General features: G+C 37.0%; 1 protein-coding gene across 2 annotated transcripts in view; it reads right to left on the bottom strand.

Annotated features, from left to right (window-relative positions):
• The window catches only part of ASAP2 (ArfGAP with SH3 domain, ankyrin repeat and PH domain 2), a 63,368-nt gene extending 46,550 nt beyond the window's left edge, over window positions 1-16,818 (bottom strand). For both annotated transcript variants that reach the window (XM_039384878.1, XM_027713392.2), the window contains exons 1-4: window positions 16,750-16,818; window positions 12,617-12,762; window positions 3,920-3,994; window positions 2,275-2,324 (exon numbers count right to left, since the gene is read on the bottom strand). In XM_039384878.1, coding sequence (XP_039240812.1) covers window positions 2,275-2,324; window positions 3,920-3,994; window positions 12,617-12,762; window positions 16,750-16,789 — 311 coding nt within the window. In that variant the 5' untranslated portion in view covers window positions 16,790-16,818. The remainder of the gene's footprint in view (window positions 1-2,274; window positions 2,325-3,919; window positions 3,995-12,616; window positions 12,763-16,749) is intronic.
• Window positions 16,819-22,279: the final 5,461 nt, after the last annotated feature.

Raw genomic sequence — 22,279 nt, 5'->3', positions numbered from 1 at the left:
TGTGATAAAAGTTGACCTGAACAAGGTCAAATTAATATTCTCATCCTAGTTTCGAAAATCACATCATTAAACTTCCCATCTCTGACTTGTAAAGACCAGTGCTCAAAAATGACAGCTGGTAACATCTCAACTTATCTGAGAAGTGATCCTATGCACAAGAGGTCTCACAAATCGCACAACCCTACTGAATTTAACTCAACAAAACCATGGAAAATTGGTCTGCTCCTTGGCACAAGCAACACAGCTTGCAGTGAAAAACAGTATTCCCTGACTGCCAACCTTAAGTAACTTCTGCTGTTGTAAAACAACCCCAGACACAAAAAAAAGGCAGAAAAAGCAGCCCACTGTTTTAAAGAATTTTCTTGAACACAGAATTCCCAGGCTCCCTATCCCAAGCCTCAAGCAGACAATTCTTTGGTCTTCATCAAAGTCAAGAAGTTCAACAGGCTGGACTAGCAGCTTTAAGCTCTGCAATATTGATGTGGAGCTTTCATCTAACCACTTAAAAAAAATAAAATAGACCACTCAGCAATTGTACCAGCCCACCACTCAGACATATCAAAAGAAATGGTTCATGGATCTGAAAGAATTTCCTGATTAACATGTGCTACCTTGAGTTTTTGCATGTAGAATAACCTGACATGTAAATAACTTAGAAATGAGCATTGTCAAGGACGTCTGTTTCATTTGTTAAGATTTTGCAGAAACTACAGAAGTAACTTGAAAAGAAGTATATTCTTACAGTGGAAAAAGAAACGTGTTTCAGATCAAAACACAAGTGTCTTTTACTTGAAAGCAAAGTCATAAAACAGGCTTTCTAGAGAATTGCTGGTTAAAACAAAAAAATCTCATTAAATCATACAAGCAGCAATGGATTCAATCCCACAGACAGAAAACACAACATCACATTTTTAGGTCCTGAATGACACAGCATATGCAGCAACGTTCCAACATGTTCATAATCTAAAATGAGAATCCCCAAATATACAGATTCTAAATATACATTTACTAAGGGGATTTTTTACTTTTCAAGTACTTGACTAAATTAAATATCAACTGAAAATATTTCTGGAGTACCTGATTCTGAAACAGGCTACCAGCTCTGAGCAAACTGTGGATCAAGTACAGATCTTTACATCACTTCAACACACCCTAGTGAATATTATATCAGAAATCCAAAAAGCACCAGACATGACAGGTCCAGTAGTAACAGGGTTCTTGGTGTATGTCCCAGCAGCAAGCAAATTTATTTCAAATTCTGCACATAAACTTTGTGGGATGTCACTAGAATAGTTATACACAAGTAAACAAGCTTTCAGATCCAGCAACCAAGTACTGGTAGACAATAGCAGACTACATTGTACGACTATTCCTTATGGCCTGTCTTCAGAGACCAACTACTGACATGGACAATGATTAGAAATGTTAATTACTTCAACAGTCGATAACTGGTATGGCACCAAATGAGATTGCTCACTGGTATCAAGAACATGAAACATTGGAGCCATCACAATCTTCCAAGGATTCCAACGGTCAGACTGGAGGTTTATCTCAGTGTTTCAAAATGTCTTGTTATAAAATCCAGCTACAGCTAGGCAGGAATAATTTTTGAAGACTTCAGATGGACTAATTCAGTGGGCACCAGAGGATCATTATAACTTTGTGCAACTGAAAAAAAAAATATAAATGGTGCCAGATACTCAGCCAGTCCAGTTGGCTGTGGATCTGCAAACTATTTATGTTAAACAGTGTCATCAGATGTGATTCTTCTCAACCTGTATCATCAGAAAAGGCCTGATACATGCAGCATTATTTCAGAATAAAGATACTGGACATGTGACACAAGAACTTAACTGATAGTCACAATCCAGGTAAAACTGTAATGCAGAATAAAACTCACGACAAAATTCTATTTCAGAGGCCATCAGCTGTGCTGACACAATTGACCCAGCCAACCCAGGAAACAACTGTTCCTGATGTAGGGCACTGAACCACTTAAGATTTACAAGGTACCAGAATCAATTGTGTTTGATATTAGGTGTTGAGCTTTATTGACTCAATTCAGTTACTTATAAACTTATTTTATAGCTGTTTATACAGTGTATCAGGTACCTTCAAACAAGTGGCTTATTGTAAGTTGGGCTAGACACATGACATAAGACACAACTTACAAGCCTCAGATAGGTGTACATCCACTTCTGGTACACAAAACACCTGACCTTTACAGATTTCAGTTACACTTCCCTTTTAAATAAAAGTTTAAAAGATACATACACTTTCGTTTCATAGTCCTTCCAAGCTTTATCAAAGGGTTTTTTCAGGTCCTGTCCAAAAAAAAAAAAAAGAAAAAAATACAGTCAGCTATTTAAATGAAAAATACTGTGGCTCTAACAATGAACACACACCTTGGCCACTTTCAGTGCCCACTAGAATAAGGGACTTCACTCCTTCTTGAATGGTTCACCTAAGGGTTGTGCAAAAGCAATCTTGCACGTAGGAAAACAACCTTGTAAAGAGCATTAATACATGCATATTTTTAAAAACATCTCTAGGATGTTTTTTGCTATGTTTTTTACAGTTCCATTTTACTCCTTAAGAGGTAAAACATGGTATCCCAAGAGCATATTATGCAATTAATCCAAGCAGCTATTTTCTCATCAACCTCTGGCTCTACTGGAAAGAAGCACCTATCCCGAGGCTGCAGCATAGTCTTGGCTAAGGACTTGATTCATCCCACTCAAGTTTAAGAAACCAATTTCCCATTGACTTAATGGGACCAGTACAGGCCATACGGCTCAACATAACTAATTCCATGAGAATTTTAAATTACTTATGTTCCAAATTCCTTCATTTTCTTCCCTCTGGAGAAGGTAATTTGTATAAAATGATCTTAACAAGTCGTAAAGTTATTTCACTGACATCTAAAAATGCAACGGCTGAAATTCTGCTGAAGTTCAAGAGATCAGACAACTACAAAAAAAATACTGTTAACTGTCAGACAATAGAAAAACTTTGCAATTACAGATTAGGAACTAATTCTAACATGTCAGATAGTTATTTTGACAATTATTAAAATAACTAAAGCAGCATTTCATTACATTCTCAAGTCAGTGGGGCAACACTGTATTGTAATAGATGGATTTATTCTGACATAGAAAAAGCAAAGAACAAGAGGAGTGAAATGTGGTAAGCAAACAATACAAAGATAACAAGCCTATCTGACTAACTAATCTATTTGTCCTCCAGTAATTTACAGAAACATTTTTAGTTTATGTACATATTTTTCTCCTTCCTTCAGTGTCCTAGAACAATAGTTGCCAGTTGCTTCCTGTTTGCTCACTAGTAAACAAAGCATAAGCCAAATAAGTTTGTTGGCTATAGGTTCTGAAATTTATTACAAACATATCATCATTTGAGTCCTAAGTTATTGTTATTTCAAATAGGAAATGTCCTCAGGGCACAAACAGATTTCAGCTTCATTAAGAAAAATCCTATACTTATACAGTCTAATGTGTCTTTCTTAAAAATCCATATAGTTACAGGTAAGTTTAGAATGCTAAATAAACATACTACTACTAATCCTTTTAAATATAGTACTACCCACTCCTCAACTAAGCTTCTAAATCTTACACCTCTTTCTCTGCTTATCTTCTGTATCTCAGGCCTGTTTTTAAAGCTTCTCAAATATTGCTTTGTGTACATAGTCAAGAACATGTGGTAGGCAAAACCACAAACTGAAAGGATGACTCAATTCACATACACACACACAAAACCCAAACAAAACCCCTGAAGTCTTGTTTATTAAGCTAATAGGTTACTTTAATATCCCATGCCTTCCATCACATAAGATTAATACACTAGCTAAATGTATCCATTGCACCAACAATAATCTTACATATAAACAGGAAGATCAACATACCCCTTTTACTCCTTTCAGATCTCCCTTCAGCAAACTGTCCAATGGAAAAGTGATTATGTTGTTCATATTCTGAATCTGTAACAAGAAAATTACACCAAATCATTTAATACATTTAGACACAGAACATAAACTGTCTTAATACACACATTTCAGAAAGTTTCACAAGGAAATCTTACACATTATTTTCCTATCCCTGCCGTATAAAGATGTTTATCAGCACAGCCAGTAATCAAAGATGGAAGCAACATGAGTTAATTAAACTTACTGTGGAAACACTATAACCCAAGCCAGCAGGAAACTTCCAGAATTACTGATTATAAATATCTCATCCAACAGTGACTGCAAAATAAGACCACTAATTTTTACATTGCCTGATTTCACTGTTTAAATTGTGTGAAAACAATCATACCATTTTTCAGCACTAATAATTTTAAGTTCATGAACGTATTTTAAATTAACCTTGTTTATTTTCCAGTCTCTTCAGACCTATTCCATAAAATGTATCTGCTACTCTCCCAATACGTGGTATTTTATTCTGACAGAAGTTATAAAGACAAAAGAATACCGGCCTGTAAAAAAGCCACAATTCCAATATTTTCCATGTGTTTCTAAAAAGTAATACATCTGCCTTATTTATCTCATGTGAACTTTGAAATAAGGATTTTATGAGGTCTTCGGTATGTAAGTTTAGTATAATTCAAGAGAAAACAAGTACTTCAAGAAGACAAAAATCATTTCAAATGAAGACATAAATGAAGACAGTAAAATAATCACAGTTTTTAGTAAGTATCTGTATGATAATATTTTCATAAGGAAAAACAGTGAAGAAAGACTGTAGGAATAAGACAGCCAGGAAAAGAAAGACTGCACATCCACTGCTTTATGATTCAGGGGAAACATTCAAGGTATGGACCATAATGTCTAGTCAGAAAGTTTAAACCATAACAATTCAAATGGATCGCTCTGAAAAGCAAAGCCCAGACTACCTTAGAACAATACGATGGGACAAAAAATCAGAATAACTTTTGCAGCAGTTTGGTGAAGGTTGCCCTTTGATGAGTTTCTTTTTTTGGCATTGTAAGCTGTTCTTTTAAAATGTGACTTTTTTCAACAAGCACTGAAATCCATATATGAAGATGCATTTCATATGTTCAGATTACAGAAAGAACTTTGCATCATGTAGCAATAAATGCTTGTATTTCTTCAGGAATAATGTCAGGGACATCCAAGTCCCTTTTAGCGCAACCCATCCAGAAAAGAAAGGATACTAACACAAATGTCAAGAAAAAAAATATTTGCAATTATTAGTCTCCCCAGAATTGAAAAATACAAAATATTATCACCCTGTAGTTACTTGGTGGCCTCAGTAGAACAGACTCAGGGGTCCCATCCCCCGTGGTACTCACCAGCTGCTATTAAAACAAACAAGCAAAGGTCCCAAGCCTCCACTCTTCCTCCCCAAAGAAACTACCTTACTGCCTTTGCTTGAAATTTCAGCCAGCAATCGAAGAGAAAGCAAACCTTCATCAATTGTAAAGGTTACATGCATTGGCTCTGCATGGGGAGGCTAAAGAAATACAGAATATCTGGTCTTTCGAACTCTTAACACAAATCACATTTCCACTCCTCCACTCTACATTTCCTCCTCCCCAACAAGCTGCAGGACTCAGCCATAACCCTTCAGAATCAACAAGTTACATTTCAACTCCATGTTGTTTGTTTTTTTTAAATACTTCCTACAAAAACTGAATGAGCAACATCTACACATGCTTAGCTGGCAGTGCTGGGAACCATCCACCTCCTAAGTTCTCAGCAGTACAACAGTATGCGCATATCAGCGTAACCATTCTCAAAGGTAATAAAATTATATGTTGTAGAAACAGGAGATAAGTGAAAAGGTTGAAACTACACAAAACCTAGGTAAAAAAACCCGAACAAATTTCTAGAAGAAGTTGCACATCCAGAATGGCTATTCAGGTGGAGAAGAAGAGGTCCCTTTTAAGATATAATCCCATGCAGCTTCCCACTTTGTTATTCTATTTAATGAGTATGATGCAGTCAAATGTCTAACCTAAGGATCAATACTTTCACAGCCTCCATTTAATTATTCTTCAAATTCAGCAAACAGACAAAAAGGAAGAACAAAGTATTTCACAACAGCAGAACTCAAGACAACTGTTTTTTTCTTCAGTAAGAAAAAATATTAGACCCTTAAGTATTATCCCAGTCACAGTGATGTAAACATCAATCAGCCTCCAAAACAGTTATGTTTTCTAGAATTTCAAGTCATAAGGCCTGGAGCCTAAAGCAATTTTAAGAAAAAAGAATAGGAGAAAAAACTCTACATTCTTTTTAAAAGTTTGGAGAATGTTTGCCTATTCAAAATAAATCCTTCTGTGTGCTATCACCTGTACATTACTACCAGTCTATTGTATTCCCTATGCTCCTATTTTATTTGCAACAAAAGTAAACATACATAATGCATGAACTTGTCATTATTAGCCTAGTTAGATGAATCATATTCACTCATATTTATAAATCAGCAAGCAATATACAGACAAAAGATCTTACATGTTTTCCTCCTCTTTCTTGAGAAGCTTAAGCTGAACTATCTAAAAATATAGACCCACTTTTGGCATGCAGAGAAGCATTAATATGCTGCAGCTCCTGCTCTGTGTACAAGGAGTTAGAAGGTACACAACAGCCTCCACATTTTGACTATTTTATGTTTTAAAATATTCCTTTAGAAAAAATACACGGAGGTGCAGGAAAGCTTCACAGAAATTAAAGTCATCCTGTCTCAGAGGAACACTAGCAAGTTCCATGTGTAAAAAAAAAAAAGAAAAAGAAAAAAAAGCAGTTGACCTCATTTTCACTTCCAATACTGCTGCTTTGGCACTTGCAGTTTTCCTCTGACAGTTTCCAAGAAGATTACAGGGTAAAAAATTAAAACTTCCTAAGTTGGAGAAGGCTCAGAGAAGAAGAAAAAATGGCAGGAGGGAGAATGAATAAACAAAACGTAGCTGCCAGAAGTGCTGGTAGAGGCAACAAGCAAGCCAACATTTGCAAAGGGGAAAGATGTTCAAGTGGTTTAAGAGCCTATGGCTAAACATTTAAGTTTGTTGTTTGCCAGCCCTCCTGATTACTTTAAAGAGTCTTTTCCATAAGAGCTTTGGATACTGGTGCCTGCAGGACTTTTATAGATTTTGTTTTCTAAATCCAAGCAAAAAAAAGCTTTGTCAGTACTTCTGAAGTTAAATACTTTAAACATGCAGACCTTAAAGCTTTTTCAATTTAAACTAAAATTCAGGCAGCCACAGTACAATACAACTCCTACAGCCATTACTAAATTTCAGATGCAGTCCATGCACTTGGCTGTGGCTTCTCAACCACCAGTGAAGTCGGGTGTGCACAGGTGATGGTAGTACTGCCTACCTAGATTTGCTGACAAATCATTGTTTAAGTCATTTTCTTTTTTTACAGCAAGTGCTATTGGATTTAATAGTTTCCAATAATTTTCCCAGTGATGTGACCTTTAGTAGGACATGGCAAATCAACACAGCAGGGAGCAAGGGGAAACCAGAACATCCGCTATAGATGAGATGCAGTTTGTTTTTCTGAATTTTAAGCTTTAGCACACAAGCCCAAGGCTTCACAAAATTGTGTAGCACGAAGAGATGCAGCACATACTTTCATCTGTGCACTGGGTCTTCCCCTTGGACACAAGGGCACAATGCTGCCTTTCCCTGTGCTCAGTCCCTGCCCCACCAGCAGCACAGGTGTGTGGCTGAGCTGGGACATCACCCACCACCCATCATGCCACAGGAAAAGTCACTCCAGTGAAACAGGAGCCGAACACCACTAAGTGCCCACATGGAGCTGCTGGATCAGCTGCCTAGAAAAATACCTTCACACAGGATACCAAGTGTTGCCATCATCTACTACTTCGAAACAACCCTGTGACTACCACCAATAAACAAACTACAGACGGGCAACTTCTCTATTAGGAAGTATTTTACGGGAAATCTTAAAAGCATAAAGTGAAGAGTCGCAAAAGCAAAGGAAGGAAGGGACTTGTAGTTATTCTAGCCCTTCTTCCTTACCAGCGGAGGAGAATTCCAGATTGCACATTTTCTGATGTGAAAAGAACTAAGTGGTAAGCATCTATTGCTTTCTCTGGGGTACTTCATCTAATACTTTCAGAGTGAGGACCTGTTTATATGCAATTTAGTATTTTCCTCTTCCACAATCACAGTTATCTGGAGACAAACCATATATTCAAAATTCTTCTAAGCTTTATTCATAAATCAACCTATTCAAGCCCTGATCATTTTTTGTAACTGTCCACTGAATTTCTTCCAGTTGGATCAATATCTTTTTGGCAAAGAAATACAGATGTGATTCCAGGTGGAGCTGAACCCATGCCACTAAGGAGGAATAATTACATCTTGGTTTATATCTTTACAAGCATAAATCAAACATTTTTCCTCTCACCATTAGCCAAGTTTTCCTCCAGTGTACCAGTGAAAAACAGAAACGACATAACTTAAATCATTAAGCTTCACATATAATACTTCAATCTCAAATACATATATCTGTAGGGTTTTTCACGGACTTAACTAAGATGAGTGAAGGTTCAGGCAGCAAACATTTTTTTAAAAACCTTAGTCTGAACTACTACCCTTGAAAGAAAATTCTGGACATAAGTTCATAATATAAAACAGAAAAGATATTTCCTTCAGTTTTGTTGTTGCCTTTTGCATTTAAGCACATCTCCTTTCTTCTTACATTTTAAAAAGTAAGTAAAACAGGAGCATATGGTCAGAAAAATATTATTAGTATTCTTCCATTTTTTATGGCTAAAAGTCTTAGAATTATTAATAGAAAATAAAATCTCTTCCTCCCAGCTACCTTCCACGGAGTGGAAATACCAGATCCAGTCCTCTCGATTCAGCCTGTTTCATTAGCTTTAAATTTAAATAAATGAAAAAGAAAGGACAACAGTATGTAGAACAACAACAAATACAGAAAGTGGAATTTGTTAAATAGCTACTTCATTTTCACAGATCAAATCCCTTCTCAAGGAGTGCTGACAAAGATGACGTGCAACTACATATTTTAATTTTTCTCAGTGCAGCAATCTAACAGGATATAAAGAAGAAAATATTTAAAGTGCAAACATACTGCAGTCAGTCTTCCCTTGTCCTAACATTTTTCATATTAAGCTTCACACCTTTATTACTTGGCACTGTATTTATTAAGAAGACAGAGTAATTAACACTGTAAGCAAGTGCCATCCTGATCTAGCCTACCTGGGATCTGCGGGCGCTGCCATTCAATTAGGACTTAGAAACAAGGTTGCCATTAAAAAGCAATACTGTACCTCCACAAAAGGTACTATGTTTCCTCTGAAAATGGCTCTAATATTTTCTGATTGTTTACTATCAAAAAGACAAACTGATTGCTCAATCTTCTTAAAAAACATTAGTTAAAGAAAAATTTGTAGCTTGATATTGGAGCTATGGCAAGAGAAAAAAAGGTACAGTATATATCACAAACTGATCCAAATAATGTGTTAAAATGGCTAAAGCGAATGGTTACAAGGACGTGATACAAAGTAAATGCCAATTAATTTTTTTTTGAGTTTTAAGCACTATTTGAAAGTGCACACATAAAAGCATAAAATACATATAAAAACTTTAAGACCTGAACTTTTAACTTGAATAGTTTACATTTTTTGGGATTAAAAAAGAAAACACCTGCAGCTGTTAATGAAATATTTAAAACACGGGCGCATTGATCAGTCCACAAAAACTTCAGGTTTTTGGGAAACTTTTAAAATTATTAGAGAAAACAAGCATCTAATATCCCTGTCAAAGCAGAACAGCCTTATAATGGCTTTTCTGTACCTCACTAAAGATAAGTTTAAGAAAAGTCTTTTTGCAGAAGCACTTTAGAGCTACAGCTCTAAATGCCACCCAGGCCAAGAGCTGACAAAACACATCAGCTTCTGGAAACAAAAGCAAAATATATGACAAAGCAAAACTTGACAGTAGCCCTAAAGCTTTGCCAGTGTTAACATCTTTGGCATCTGTTCCAGTCTGAACATGTCCTCTCACTTCCTTGCGCATTCCTCGTTCACTTCAGCTAAAATGTTCTGTGGAAATTCAGTGCCCTATGGAACTCCAGAGACAGGTCTATTTAAAGAGTACCTTTCAGAATGTTTTTTTTAACAGCAGCAGGTTGCATGGCCCTGGCTACATTTTTGATGCAAATATTTACAACTAAAACATGTGGAGTGCTACAAGGAAATGCCAGAGGAGAGGGATGTTTTTTACTGTCAACATGCTGAAAGCAGAGTTGGATACATCACTTCACTGAGAGAAAGCATGGGGCTTGTTTCACATATGGCTATGCCTTTAACAAAATAGCACCCCGATTTATTTCCACCTACTGTAGAGGACTTTATACACTCATCATTTTTTACACTCTTTTAACCTCTTAGAAACCTAAATCTCCATCTATGAACTTAGGAACAGATTTTCAAAATGACTGGTTACCAACAGTTTACTCTAGTGGCATTAACTTTTAATAAGCAAAGTCACACACATCTATAATTGTTTTATAGTTCTAAATTTCTTGTTTATGAATATGGCATTTTCAAGCGATAATGAAATTCATGTCTCTTTTTCATATGTTTTTCTTTCTGAATGAAACTATCTTCCTACTGACACACCAAATTCAAGGACCATTACATTTCCTTTGCTAGTCAAGAGAAAACAAAGAACTTTGAACTTCAACAATATGAAGTATATTTGGAAGGAGCAGAACTTCACTGAGAGTCGCTCTTCACCAGATAGTATTAGAGAAGGTGCCTATACTATTGCAATGTAAAACAAAAAAAAAACCCCACCATTACATTCAAGTCCATGGAAAATTATTATTCACTTCAAAAATAGAGAAAATCAGAACCACAAACTGAGAAAAACTAGACTTAGCTACTCTTTCATGACATATCCCCTTCTTATACATACAAACTGAGGCAAAAATACATAGGTGCTACTGAAAAAACAGTACACAGCAAAAAGAGCTAGAAATATTCCTTGAAGAAGACATACAAAATGCTTATGTGGATAAGAAAAGGTAACAAAAACATGCATTACATGTCCTACAGATATTTATTTCGTTTTTTTTCCTTTCCAGTTTGTGGAAGAAAAGTTATTCTTGCCAGAAATACTTTTGCTAAGATAGTAATTTCTGGTTTTAAGAGAACAAATAGGCATGATTTTTGGTAAAATAGGAACATCTTTTAGCTTTTAGAAGTATTCTTGAAAAAATAATACATCAAAAAGGTTTTCTGGGGAGGTGGTGGAGCTTTTAATAGATTGCTTTTTAAAACCACCTAAACATCACATTTCCCAGATCCATTTGCCTAATGAAGTCATCATATTGCAACTAATATATGATAGAGAGGGGTTTTTAGCCAACAGAAGGTATCAATTAGAAGACCCATTCCATTTTCCCTTCCATAGGAGCAGCCTGCCTCTGTATGGGAGACTCAGGATAACTGGCTCACACTGAATCAGGATGCCTCTTCCAATTCATAATCCCAGATGATATTTGTACATCCAGAGAAGTTCAAATCAATATGACCAATATGAAATACATTTCACTGTTGATAAATACATTTGGGGCGAGATTCTCTCTCATCAATATCAGGACTGGGTAAAAAGAGAGGACAGCATCAGGGAGTGAATGGGACTGCCCTAAATCCCATCAGCTGGAAACATTCCCCAAAGAAGTGATTATGACCAGCTGGCTGCAAACTACAGACATTTGGTCTAGACTCACAAAAGCATTTGATGTGTCTCCATGTCATTGATTTCGGCAGACACAGACTTTTAAATGCTCATAGGAATGTGGGTTATTTCCCCTTCATAGCCCCAGGTTTAAGAGTTATGTGAATTCAAGAAAATCTGGGACTTAGACATAGGAAAGCTCTACCTAGTAGACTATAATCAGAATCTGCCCTTTTTGTACCCTCTGATTAATGTGAAACTGAGGCTGAAAATTCTCCATTCATAATTAAAACTCCTGTTCTTCCATTTGGCTCCATCCCATTTGGCTCACCAAAGAGTGCTTATTGGCTTCAGTTGCAGGATTGGTCCCCAGTGGACACTACTGTCATTACAGTATTTTGTTTGATTTTCTTTCCCTGACTTTCTTCCCTGAGAAGCAAGAACTCTCTCTTCCAGGGACACTAAAATCTCCTTTCATAAATACAAATGGAAAGTGGGAAAAAGTAAAGTAGAAGCAACACAATCATACACAGTAAATCAAGCTGGGTTTTGCTGGTTTCACAATTTTAAAGCAAATGGATATGTGTCTTTTATAATACATGTTACAACTACTTTATTGTGGGAAGCTTTTAGATGTGAGAAGTGTTGGAAGAGGGGGTTTTGTTGCATTTGTTTGGGTTTTGTACTAATTTGTTTTTTCGTTTGTTGTTTTGGGTTTAGTTTTGAGTTTTGCAAGGGGAAAGGCTAGGGCATGAGATATTTTCACACACTGAGAATTTTTTAAGAATAGTGGTTGGCAAAACACAAACTGTCTTCAATATGAAGAGCTGTTGTAACTCATAAATACAGCTTTTGTAATGGCTTTAAAATGTCAATGTTTTTCTTAAGTAATTCTTACCAAATTTTTGAAGAGTGCAGTTAATTCCTTTGTAAACACAGAAAATTTTAAAAACGCTGTTCCCAAATCTGGGTCATCCCTGCAAACACAGTTGCCTCCAAACTTCTCCAGTGCTTGTGTATACTGTTCTTCATTTTCCACGTGAGCTTCAAAAAGAGCAAAACATGAAAATATCATCAGTAGATAAAAGGCTATTGAAATTACAATTGAGAGTTTTTTTAAAGAAAAACTTCTCAGATTTCTTGCTAAAAATGTTTACTTGATACATCAAACATATATTATTTATATTTTAACACTGGTAAGACAAAAGTACGACATATCTCACTAATTCTGGTTTATGGGTATCTATCCACATGCTGTACAAAGGACAATGAGCCACCAACACAAGACAAACATCTGGCACTCTAGAAAGACCCACCATATTTCTGCACCACAGCAGAGACTGTATAACAATTCCCAAATCCTAAAATGAACTTCTATATTTTAGAGTTTTTTATTAACATTTTCTAATTTCAGCTGTGTGCTGAACAAAGAAACAGAAGAGACTGAGTGTGTTGGCAGAGTCTTGGGTCTCTACAACAGAAGGCAAAAGATCAAACAGGACTCTTGAGTCACCTTAATACTACAGATTACATTACAGATGAGGACAAACCCCATATCTGTTAGCTCTCTGATTCAGAGCAGGGTCTGAAGCAAATCCTTGCAGTCTGCATTTACCACGGGCCAGTTCAGTTCTCAAAGCAGCTCTGGTTCACGACAACCAGATTCCTTTCTGAGACAACAAAACCAGACCAGTGCAAGTCATCCGGCACACACCCAATGCTTCTGCTCTTCAGAAAGCTTTGAGCTGCACGTGTTGGGGTACTCAGCCCAGGAACAAGAGGAAATCTAGGCCTAAGATAAGCTTCCCTGATTCAAATATTAAGGAAACCTGAGGGGCCCTCAGTCTTAACTAATTTGATCAAGGGATTCACTCCTAGGACACCAGCTTACTTGCTTGTGTAGACAAGCATAAAAAGTCCCTTTGTCAAAAGTCAATTTGATCTGTGGAATAAAACAGAAAGTCTTACTGAACACAAGTTAAGTGAAGATGTCAACTTGAGAACACAGACAAAGCACACCAAGTTGGCACCTGAGAAAGTTAATGTTGCCTATTTCTTATTCTAACTGTGGCCAACTTCTAAAGCTTCAAAGGAAGTCAGAGAAAAAACCCCATGCCCTAGAAAACAAATTATGCATTAACAAGAACAAAGACTGTCTCGGTCATTACATGAGACCTGCATAAACCCTGAAGATTATTTTAGAGAGGATTAATCTGTTCAAACAAGTAATGATCCAGTTTCATTTCAAGCCCATTTGTACACATCAACACATTTAATATCCAAAGGATTTTTAATGTAATATCCTTTTGCCAAATTTCTATGAATTAGTTATACAACCTGTTCAATAAACGTAGCATGCTCCAAACTAAAAATAAGCCTGTCTGTCCACATGCCCTATCTGGACAACCATTCAAGATCTTTATTTCTCAAATAACTACAAATTTCCTCTAATTTCTAATATATGAAACTAAAATCCTGTGCAGCAGTGGTATAACACCATGTAATTAAAGAACTGGCATAACGTACATGCAAAACTGAAGTTACACAGAAAGCATTCATTCTACAAGTTTTTACCTTGACAGCTTAAATTTGCAGCCTGTAAGAGAGAGTTTGCCAACAGCTACTAAATTTAAAAACTAAGTGCTAGCACTGAACTGTACTTATTTTTCCTCAGCATCAACAGCAAGGGCTAAGCACTTCATAAACCTTTTGCTGCAGGATGAAGTAAGGATGCTCAACATACACCTGAACAAGCTTTAAATGGACTGGCACAGACAGCCAAAACCAGGATATGGCAGGTCACAGCTCCTCTAGATCTCACATCTACCCAGTAAGGTGAACTATTCCCATACTGCTTTCTACATTCTTACTGCTTCCTGCATCCCGCTTAGCTTAGGAAGAGTAGAGATCAGGCTGCAATTCATAGAGCAAAAGGAGAAAGCTGCCTCTCCATGAGAACAAGGTGAAAAGGCTCCTACCACTAATTGTTATGGGGAGCTGTGGAATCAGCAGCTGAGCCACGCTGACTTTTTACCTTAGGAAACAAGCACAGCAACCATTCCACACAGCATTCCCAGGAGTTTTCTGTTCTCCAGCATCGTAGGGACTGTTCTTCTGGATTACAAGACATTCCCCAGAATGCTAAAGGTCGTTATTGCAGCAATATACTAACTGAGCTGGTGCTCCACAAGTGCTTCTGAAGAACACAAAGTTTTATTTTTCTCATGGAACCCTCCAAAATACTCTCCCTGCCCTATGGTTTCTTCCTAATGGATTTTAAAAGTTTCTCTACAAAGGAAAGGTATGAAATCTATTAAAAATAGATGTAAAAATATGATTCAGGTACGTTTGAAGATTTAGAGGCTTTCTTTAAGTAAGAAACAAAACTGTACAAATTGGAGTCACTATGTAATCCTTCATAAACGTTTGTAAATTGTCACATTACAGAAGAAAGCCAAAACATGCATATTTAGTATTCAGGGAACCTATATTAAAAATCCAGTAACTGTGTTCTTATGAGTGTAGGGCCATGGTTTTTATTTTGTCAAGAGAAACCCCAAGGGCTGGCAATTGGCTGGGTTAGTAGCATTTCTGCTGGTGGAAGAGAAATGCCTCCAAACCTTTCTTGTCAAGATTGGGTGGGCAGCATGAATTTAGAACGTGGGCAGGGTACTGATCTTATGCAAAGACTAGTGATTTGCTACAATGCTCTAACAACTACTCTGATTATGAGGCATAGCCAAGCACTCTAGAATAAAATAAAATTAAAAAAACCCAAACCAACAACCAAACAATAAAAAGAAAAAACAAACAAACAAACAAACAAACAAACAAACAAAACACAAAAAAAAAACCAAAAAACCAAACCAAACCAAACCAAAAAACCAAACAAAAAAACCAAAACCAAAACAAACAAACAAAAAAAAAAACACACAAAACCAAAAAATAACCAGAAAAAAAGGGTGCCAAATCAATACGTAACAGATGAAACAAGTCTAGATGAATCTTAAACTGGACCCTCCACAATACAGACAACAGCTATAACAGCTTCATTACATTAGACAAGAAGGAACTTCCTTTCAGTTAGCTGACAAGAATTACACCACAACAGCAGTTCTTGTTCCTTGAGTCTGAACACCAACATGACCACCAGTTCTCTCAGATATTGGTGGCTCTCCAAGGTTGCCAGGCCTACCTGTTTTGCATGTAATATTGGTTTTCTTAGCTCTAATTGCTATGAACTGCACAGTGAGAACAAAAGCCAACCAAATGCTGTTTCTTATCCACAAAAACAAATGCTGTTTCTTGTTCACAAAATGCTGCTGATGCACAAAAACAAAAGCTTTGGCTATTTTTTTCAAAGAAGATAAACACACACAACTCCAAGAGATTGGCACACATTTAAAAACACATGCAGCAATAGTTCTTTGTATTTTATCAGCATTGGAAGAGAAATATCTGACTTTGTACAACCTGACAACAAAAAACTGTAGCCCATCAGATCTCTCGTCATGAAATTCTCAACATACATAAGTGGAAGCCGCCAGGAAGGGTGAGATTTCACAAAGCAGTAGAGCAAATGTAGCTTCTTATTGCTGCCAAAGAGTAATTTCACCCCTCCCATGCCCTCAGCTCTTGATGAAACACTTGTCTTGCCATTTCAGGTGCCCATCTAATCCCAGTTAACTTGATTTCACTGCATATGCTGCTTTACACGAGCTAAAAACCTCCCTTAGGGATCTGCCGAGCAGCAGGGGTGGCAGAAGGAGCAGGTAGCCCAGACCTGGTGAAAAGGGGAGAGCACAACTTCTCCACTTTGTACCCCAACACCAGCGAGAGACATTCAGCTACCTCACCACATCTCATCCTTACTGAGCTCAGGATCAAGCAGCTAGTTCAAAACTGTTATTTAAAATGTACATATTTCTCTTCTCAGAGTTACCCATATAACTCTTTCTGATTCAGTACAACATCTGGCTGTTTGAATCCCACAATTTCACCAATATAAATTAACAGGAGTTATGTACTTACCCAGACCAGATAAGTTTATGGCTTTGACAGATTTCTTCATTTTATAGAGAACAGTTCGGTCAACATCTAGAGCCTAAAAAAAAAGAGAAAAATTAAACATGGAATAGTGGATTGCCCTCTGGCAAACCTCTGCTCTGGAAACCTGCTGTAATTATAACACTATTATGTTGGTTAAATTTATTTCTGTAATTAATAAATTACTTGCCATTTGCTTTCATTCCCCTATAAACAATCTACTCTGTCCCCCTGCCCACAAAAATACATCCTTCTTCTTTTGCTGGTGGCCAGCATCATGTACACTTATCAGGAAATGATTTACACAGTATCTTCTTACCATGTTAAATTATTAAAGCAGCTTAAAACAGTTTTGACCCATCATATGTTCTGTTCTGACACTGCTAGAGAAACAAGCAATATCACTTCCCCAGGCAGAATATTAAAAATGGAATTTAATTTCAGTTTTCCTGGATAATTTAGTTAATTGCCCTCCCAACTATATGAACTTTCTCACTGCTATGCTGAACAAAATAAATTACATATCTCTCAAATAACTTTCACACATTTTAACACTAGGCAAAGCTTTCACCAACACTATATAAAAAAATTCGAGTTTAAATCTTGTTAAGAATACTCAAGCACTAATAACCAATTTGTTTCAAAGAAAGAAGTGAAAGCAGGCAACCATTTTGCTTACTGAAAGTGAAATACAGGCACTCTCAAAAATGTAAAATTGTTCCAGAACGGAGAGGCAGAATTATGGTTATACAAATTTTTAAAAAAAAAAAAAAGTTGTTAATCTTCAAGAAAATTTAAGTATGTGTTCTGAGATGGTGGTGTTTTTGGACCCCACCGAAGAACAATATCAACCACTACAAACTGTATTATGTCGAGAGCTGCTTAGCATGATGCATGATAAAAAAAAAAGCAAAGAAAACCCACCAAATTAATTCCAGTTTTCATTCATAAGATTTCAGTGAATCCCAGCAGCTACATATTTGACCGTTTTACTGTTACTCATGAGTGTAAGAGAAATGATGCAGAAGTCAGTTCCTAGGACTCTATCCAATTATTTTAACATATTGAACGCAAAAAGAAACATTATACCCCATATTTTAGGAGTATTCTTATACTGAATCTATTTAGACCACAAATAGCTGGCAAAAATCTTTGCAGCATTCCATGGAAACCAAACAATTTAGATGATGCCTTACTATTAACATTACAGTGCCATGGTACTGCTGTATTCATTGGAGGTTTTACCTCCAGCATCTTTATAGTTCACATCTGAAACATATCAGCAAAAGAAGTGCAAAGGTCTTATCACCTGGAATTCTGAAGTACCCCTTCTGAAGAGGAAGGGGGAAATAAAACAGTATAAGAAAGCCACGCCAGCTCTGTTCACCCTCTTCAGCAATTTAAATTGCATCCACTATAACAAACCTGTATCCAGTGTGATCTCAAAGGTTAGATTAGTCACCTGTTTGGATATGAGTACATTAAGTGAACTCCCTCATTGTGTATTTGGTGATTTCCAAAAATAACCTCAGAAAAGCACCATCTGATCAGCTGACTGCAGAGGAATGATTACTTCATTGACAACTGTCAAAGGGCAAATACCCTGCTGGAGACAAAGCAAAAGCAATGTCTCCAACTACAGGCATTACAAGTAACAGCCCAAAGAGAAGGCTCAGAGCCAGAGACTTAAAACTTACAGATTCCATTCCCAGCTAATCTTAGATTCGTGTGTGCAGATGATAAAATATTTAATCTCAGCACCTTAGTTTGGGGGAGATACTTCTTAAGAAAGAGAAGAGTTGGAAGGATAAGTGCATGGGATGAATTATGAACTACTTCTACTACTGTGGTCAGGGATCCAGACAGATCTATGGATTCATAAAGTCTTCTGCCTCAATCAGAAAGCATAAACTCCCAGTAAGGAAAAAAACCCTCATGTCCTCTTCCTCAACTGAAGTCATCATTTTGGTTTGCAACTTCTCTCAACCAACTCCCACTTTCACTGGGATTAGGCAGTAGAGGAGCAAACTCGCAAGGCACAGCACAACCAGGACCCAAGAGAAATGACAGCTGATGTCCCCAAACACACCAGTGAGGACTCAAGCACCGACCCATCTCAGACGGCTGGTCCACATAAAAATTCAGAACAAGGATAATGGGAAAAAACCCCACTGACAGCACTGAGTGTAACAGAACAAGCAAAACATAAAGCCAAAATGTACAGGACTGCCAGATCAGGCTTCCTTGGATCCTCCCTTCATCCCTTGCCTGCCTTTTCACCTGTGCCAGTGCAAGTGCTTGTGGGGCCATGTCATAAACCACAGGAGGGAAGCAAACCATGTTTAAAAATTAATAATTTTTTTTTAAAAAGCTGTTTTTCAGTTAAGTCAACTTTTCAACTCTGACAATCAGGTAGACACTTGATACAACACAATCCAATTCAAAAGACAATGGCAAACCCAGGAATGAGTAAGAGGATATACTCAGATGGTCCTGCTGAAGAATCCTCCAGGGACATTTCTGAACAAGAATTCAGCAGCTGTATGACTAAGGAGCACTTTTACTACACTGCTACCTCTACCAGCTACTTTTTTTTTTAAGCCTTAGCATTACATTAGCTTCAAAATTTCTTCTTATGTTCATTCACCACAACAGAACAGGCCTTGTAAGTCCAGTTTGTCTGGTAATTGGCAGCACATTTTTACAGTGAGTAGCTGACAAGGAGTCAGCTGAATGATGCTGAAACATTCAAGGAACCAACAGGATTTAAGTAGGCTAAATACCACCTTGACTAACACTGACTTCGTTACCCGAGGACTCAGCTCAGCTTCTGTTCAGGTAGATGATACACACTCCAAAGCCATGAAAAACAGACAAAAATTATCCCAGTAGAAAAGTCTCCCACCTTTCTATCAGTGCATCGTGGACTCAATGTGCTATTTCTTCCCTCTCCCAGTTAAAAAAGAAAAAAAGTGAGGAACTGAAGTCAGTACTCAATGTAATGGTATTTTCACATAAAACTTAAAAGAATATTGTAACTAGTAAAATGAAAAAACTGTCACAAAAATTAACCATGTTTCACTCTTTAAAATATGGGTGGGTTATTGATGATACAATTCACTGGTGTGATTATTGAAAATGGGATGAAATTCAGGAGTGAAGACTGCAAAGTTGTGTATCCAAGGGAAAAACACATATATAAACTGGGAGATTCATCGGGAAGATATCAGGAGAACACAGGGCTTTGGCTTACCACACGCTCGCAGAGTCACCACAGGATGACAAAGTGATATAGGCATCAAAACTAAAACCACAAAGATACAGGAGATCTCCTTCCACCAAAGACAACAAAGCAAAAAATAAAAAACAAAGTCACTGAATACTACATATCATTGAAATGCAAAAAAAAGGTCAATGTCCAAAACGTTGGACTTGACAACTTGCATGTCTCTCTGAACCACTGGATTTTTGACTCTGATAAACACAGAAAAACTATACACACAAAATGGGAGGCAATGTAGGTGTTGCTTTCATCCAGCAGTATGCAAAGTATGGAATGGAATAAAAAAATCTTGTACTGCTCTGATTTTGTAATTAGATTACTGGGAATAAGCTGTAGCAAACTTTGAATCAGCTAGCTCAAGCAGATAGCTGGAGGGAACTGGAAGGTACCGGTTACACAAATGTAAATAAATTACTAGCACAAAATGCTTAAATATATAAATAATTAAATAAACCCAAACAAAACAAGCAAAAAGACCCACAACCAAAAAGTGCAAGAAGCACAGGCTGCCTTCCTGAAATGATTCCCAGTCACCCAAGGGTGTTTGGCCATATATTATGCAGGCAACTAATGATCAGTGCAATTTTGTTCAGATAATATGGCACTGATCCTCCACACCTTGTGCTTGTTCAGTTACCCTGACAGACAGGCTGTAGGCAGCCTCCTCTCTCCTGAATGGAAAGGCTCATAGCTAAATTCCCTACTGGTAGCAACAAAGAGGAAAAAGGGATAAACACCAAGAAACATTTAAGCTAAAAAGTGACGTTAGAATAAGAACAGCTGAGTTAGCTGTACATGAACATGAACAAACTGTGACTAGAAATTGGGGAGTAAAGTCAATTCTGGAAAGCATTCCAAACAGGAAAAAAGAGAAAATATCTAGCCATTTTAAGAGAGATCTGGATACATTTAGGAAATATTATGTTGTTGTGTCCTACTGTAGTAAGATACTAGACTTGCTCCTGTAGGAGGCTTTCTCTATTCCTCCCTTCCTTGGTGAAATCTTTTGACAGTGCTGCATTTAAGAGTGGCTTTGTATGCCTATGACTTAAGGTGGAAAATACTGAAAAGCTTTGCATCTGTAATACTGTATTTTAGTCTTGCTTACAGACCAAAAAATAGAGAAGGGGACTTCGCCTTGTTTAATTGAACAACATTGGTGCTTATTCACAACTAGTGTTCCAAAGGAATAATTTCAGCGTAAAACTTGAAAGGGTCAGCTCCTTGTCTTCAGTACTGTTCTTCATATTTTTGCATCCTTTTCTTCATCCACATCTTAGCACTAGGATATCACTTTAAATACAGCTGTAGCTTTCTTATACTTTAAGTTTCTAACTCTGTATTAGTTTCATAAATATACACACACTACACCAACGCACACACATGCACCAAAACACTGCCTTCCCCTCACTCGACTGCTTTGTGCACTGTCAGCAGTGCCAGAAGCAGGGAACTTTAAAATGGCTTCGGGTGTTACATATTCCAGCGTTACTTTTTACTCACTTGACGTGCTCAGGGAACTTCTCAACCAGAAGAAAAGTGACCAAGTAATGCACATGGTGGTATCATTTTATTCTCTTATCTAATGCTTCTAGTTTTGACCCAAAAAACTCTATTGTAAGACTGTTTATTTTGACACCTCTTTATTTCAGCACAACTAAGTCTGAGAAGCCATACAAATAGTTTTCATAGTCCCACTCAGTTTCTGCTGATGGGCATTCAGACTCCTCTGTTAAAAACGGTAAATATACCTTTGACTTAGGGGGAAAAAAGTAAAAAATTCTGTAGGGCACATAAGAAGTTACAATATTACAGAAGTGGTGTTATGCAGTGTGAACTGAAACAGAAACTCAAAAGTGACCTTCTTGAGCGTGCCCTTGGCAGTGCAATCTTTTCCCAAACAGTATTTATGTCTTCTGTTCATTTACTTTTATGTGATTTCTGATGTTAATCTTGTGAAACCGTTTTTAAGGTAAATTAATTCTTACGTCAGAATTTATGCAGCATATCTAGAGATGGTAGAGATCACTTGTTTGACAAGTCTTCAAAAATGCATAGCTGTTCTCTCTTAAATGGCATAGAAACACCATTCAGTTTGGAAACTGTTTACCTTACAACCTAGGGCTACACAGTGAAAATGATTAAAAGTATGTTTACTTGCCACGCTTGAAAAATCTGTAACTTTTTTCTTGCTGTATCTTCAGTCATCTCTCTGTGAAGTTACCACACTTG

Source organism: Pipra filicauda, unplaced genomic scaffold, assembly GCF_003945595.2.
Source record: "Pipra filicauda isolate LSUMZ 115617 unplaced genomic scaffold, ASM394559v2 scaffold383_size682061_pilon, whole genome shotgun sequence".
NCBI classification, from domain to species: Eukaryota; Metazoa; Chordata; class Aves; order Passeriformes; family Pipridae; genus Pipra; species Pipra filicauda.
This window is presented reverse-complemented; position numbering and strand designations above follow the sequence as displayed.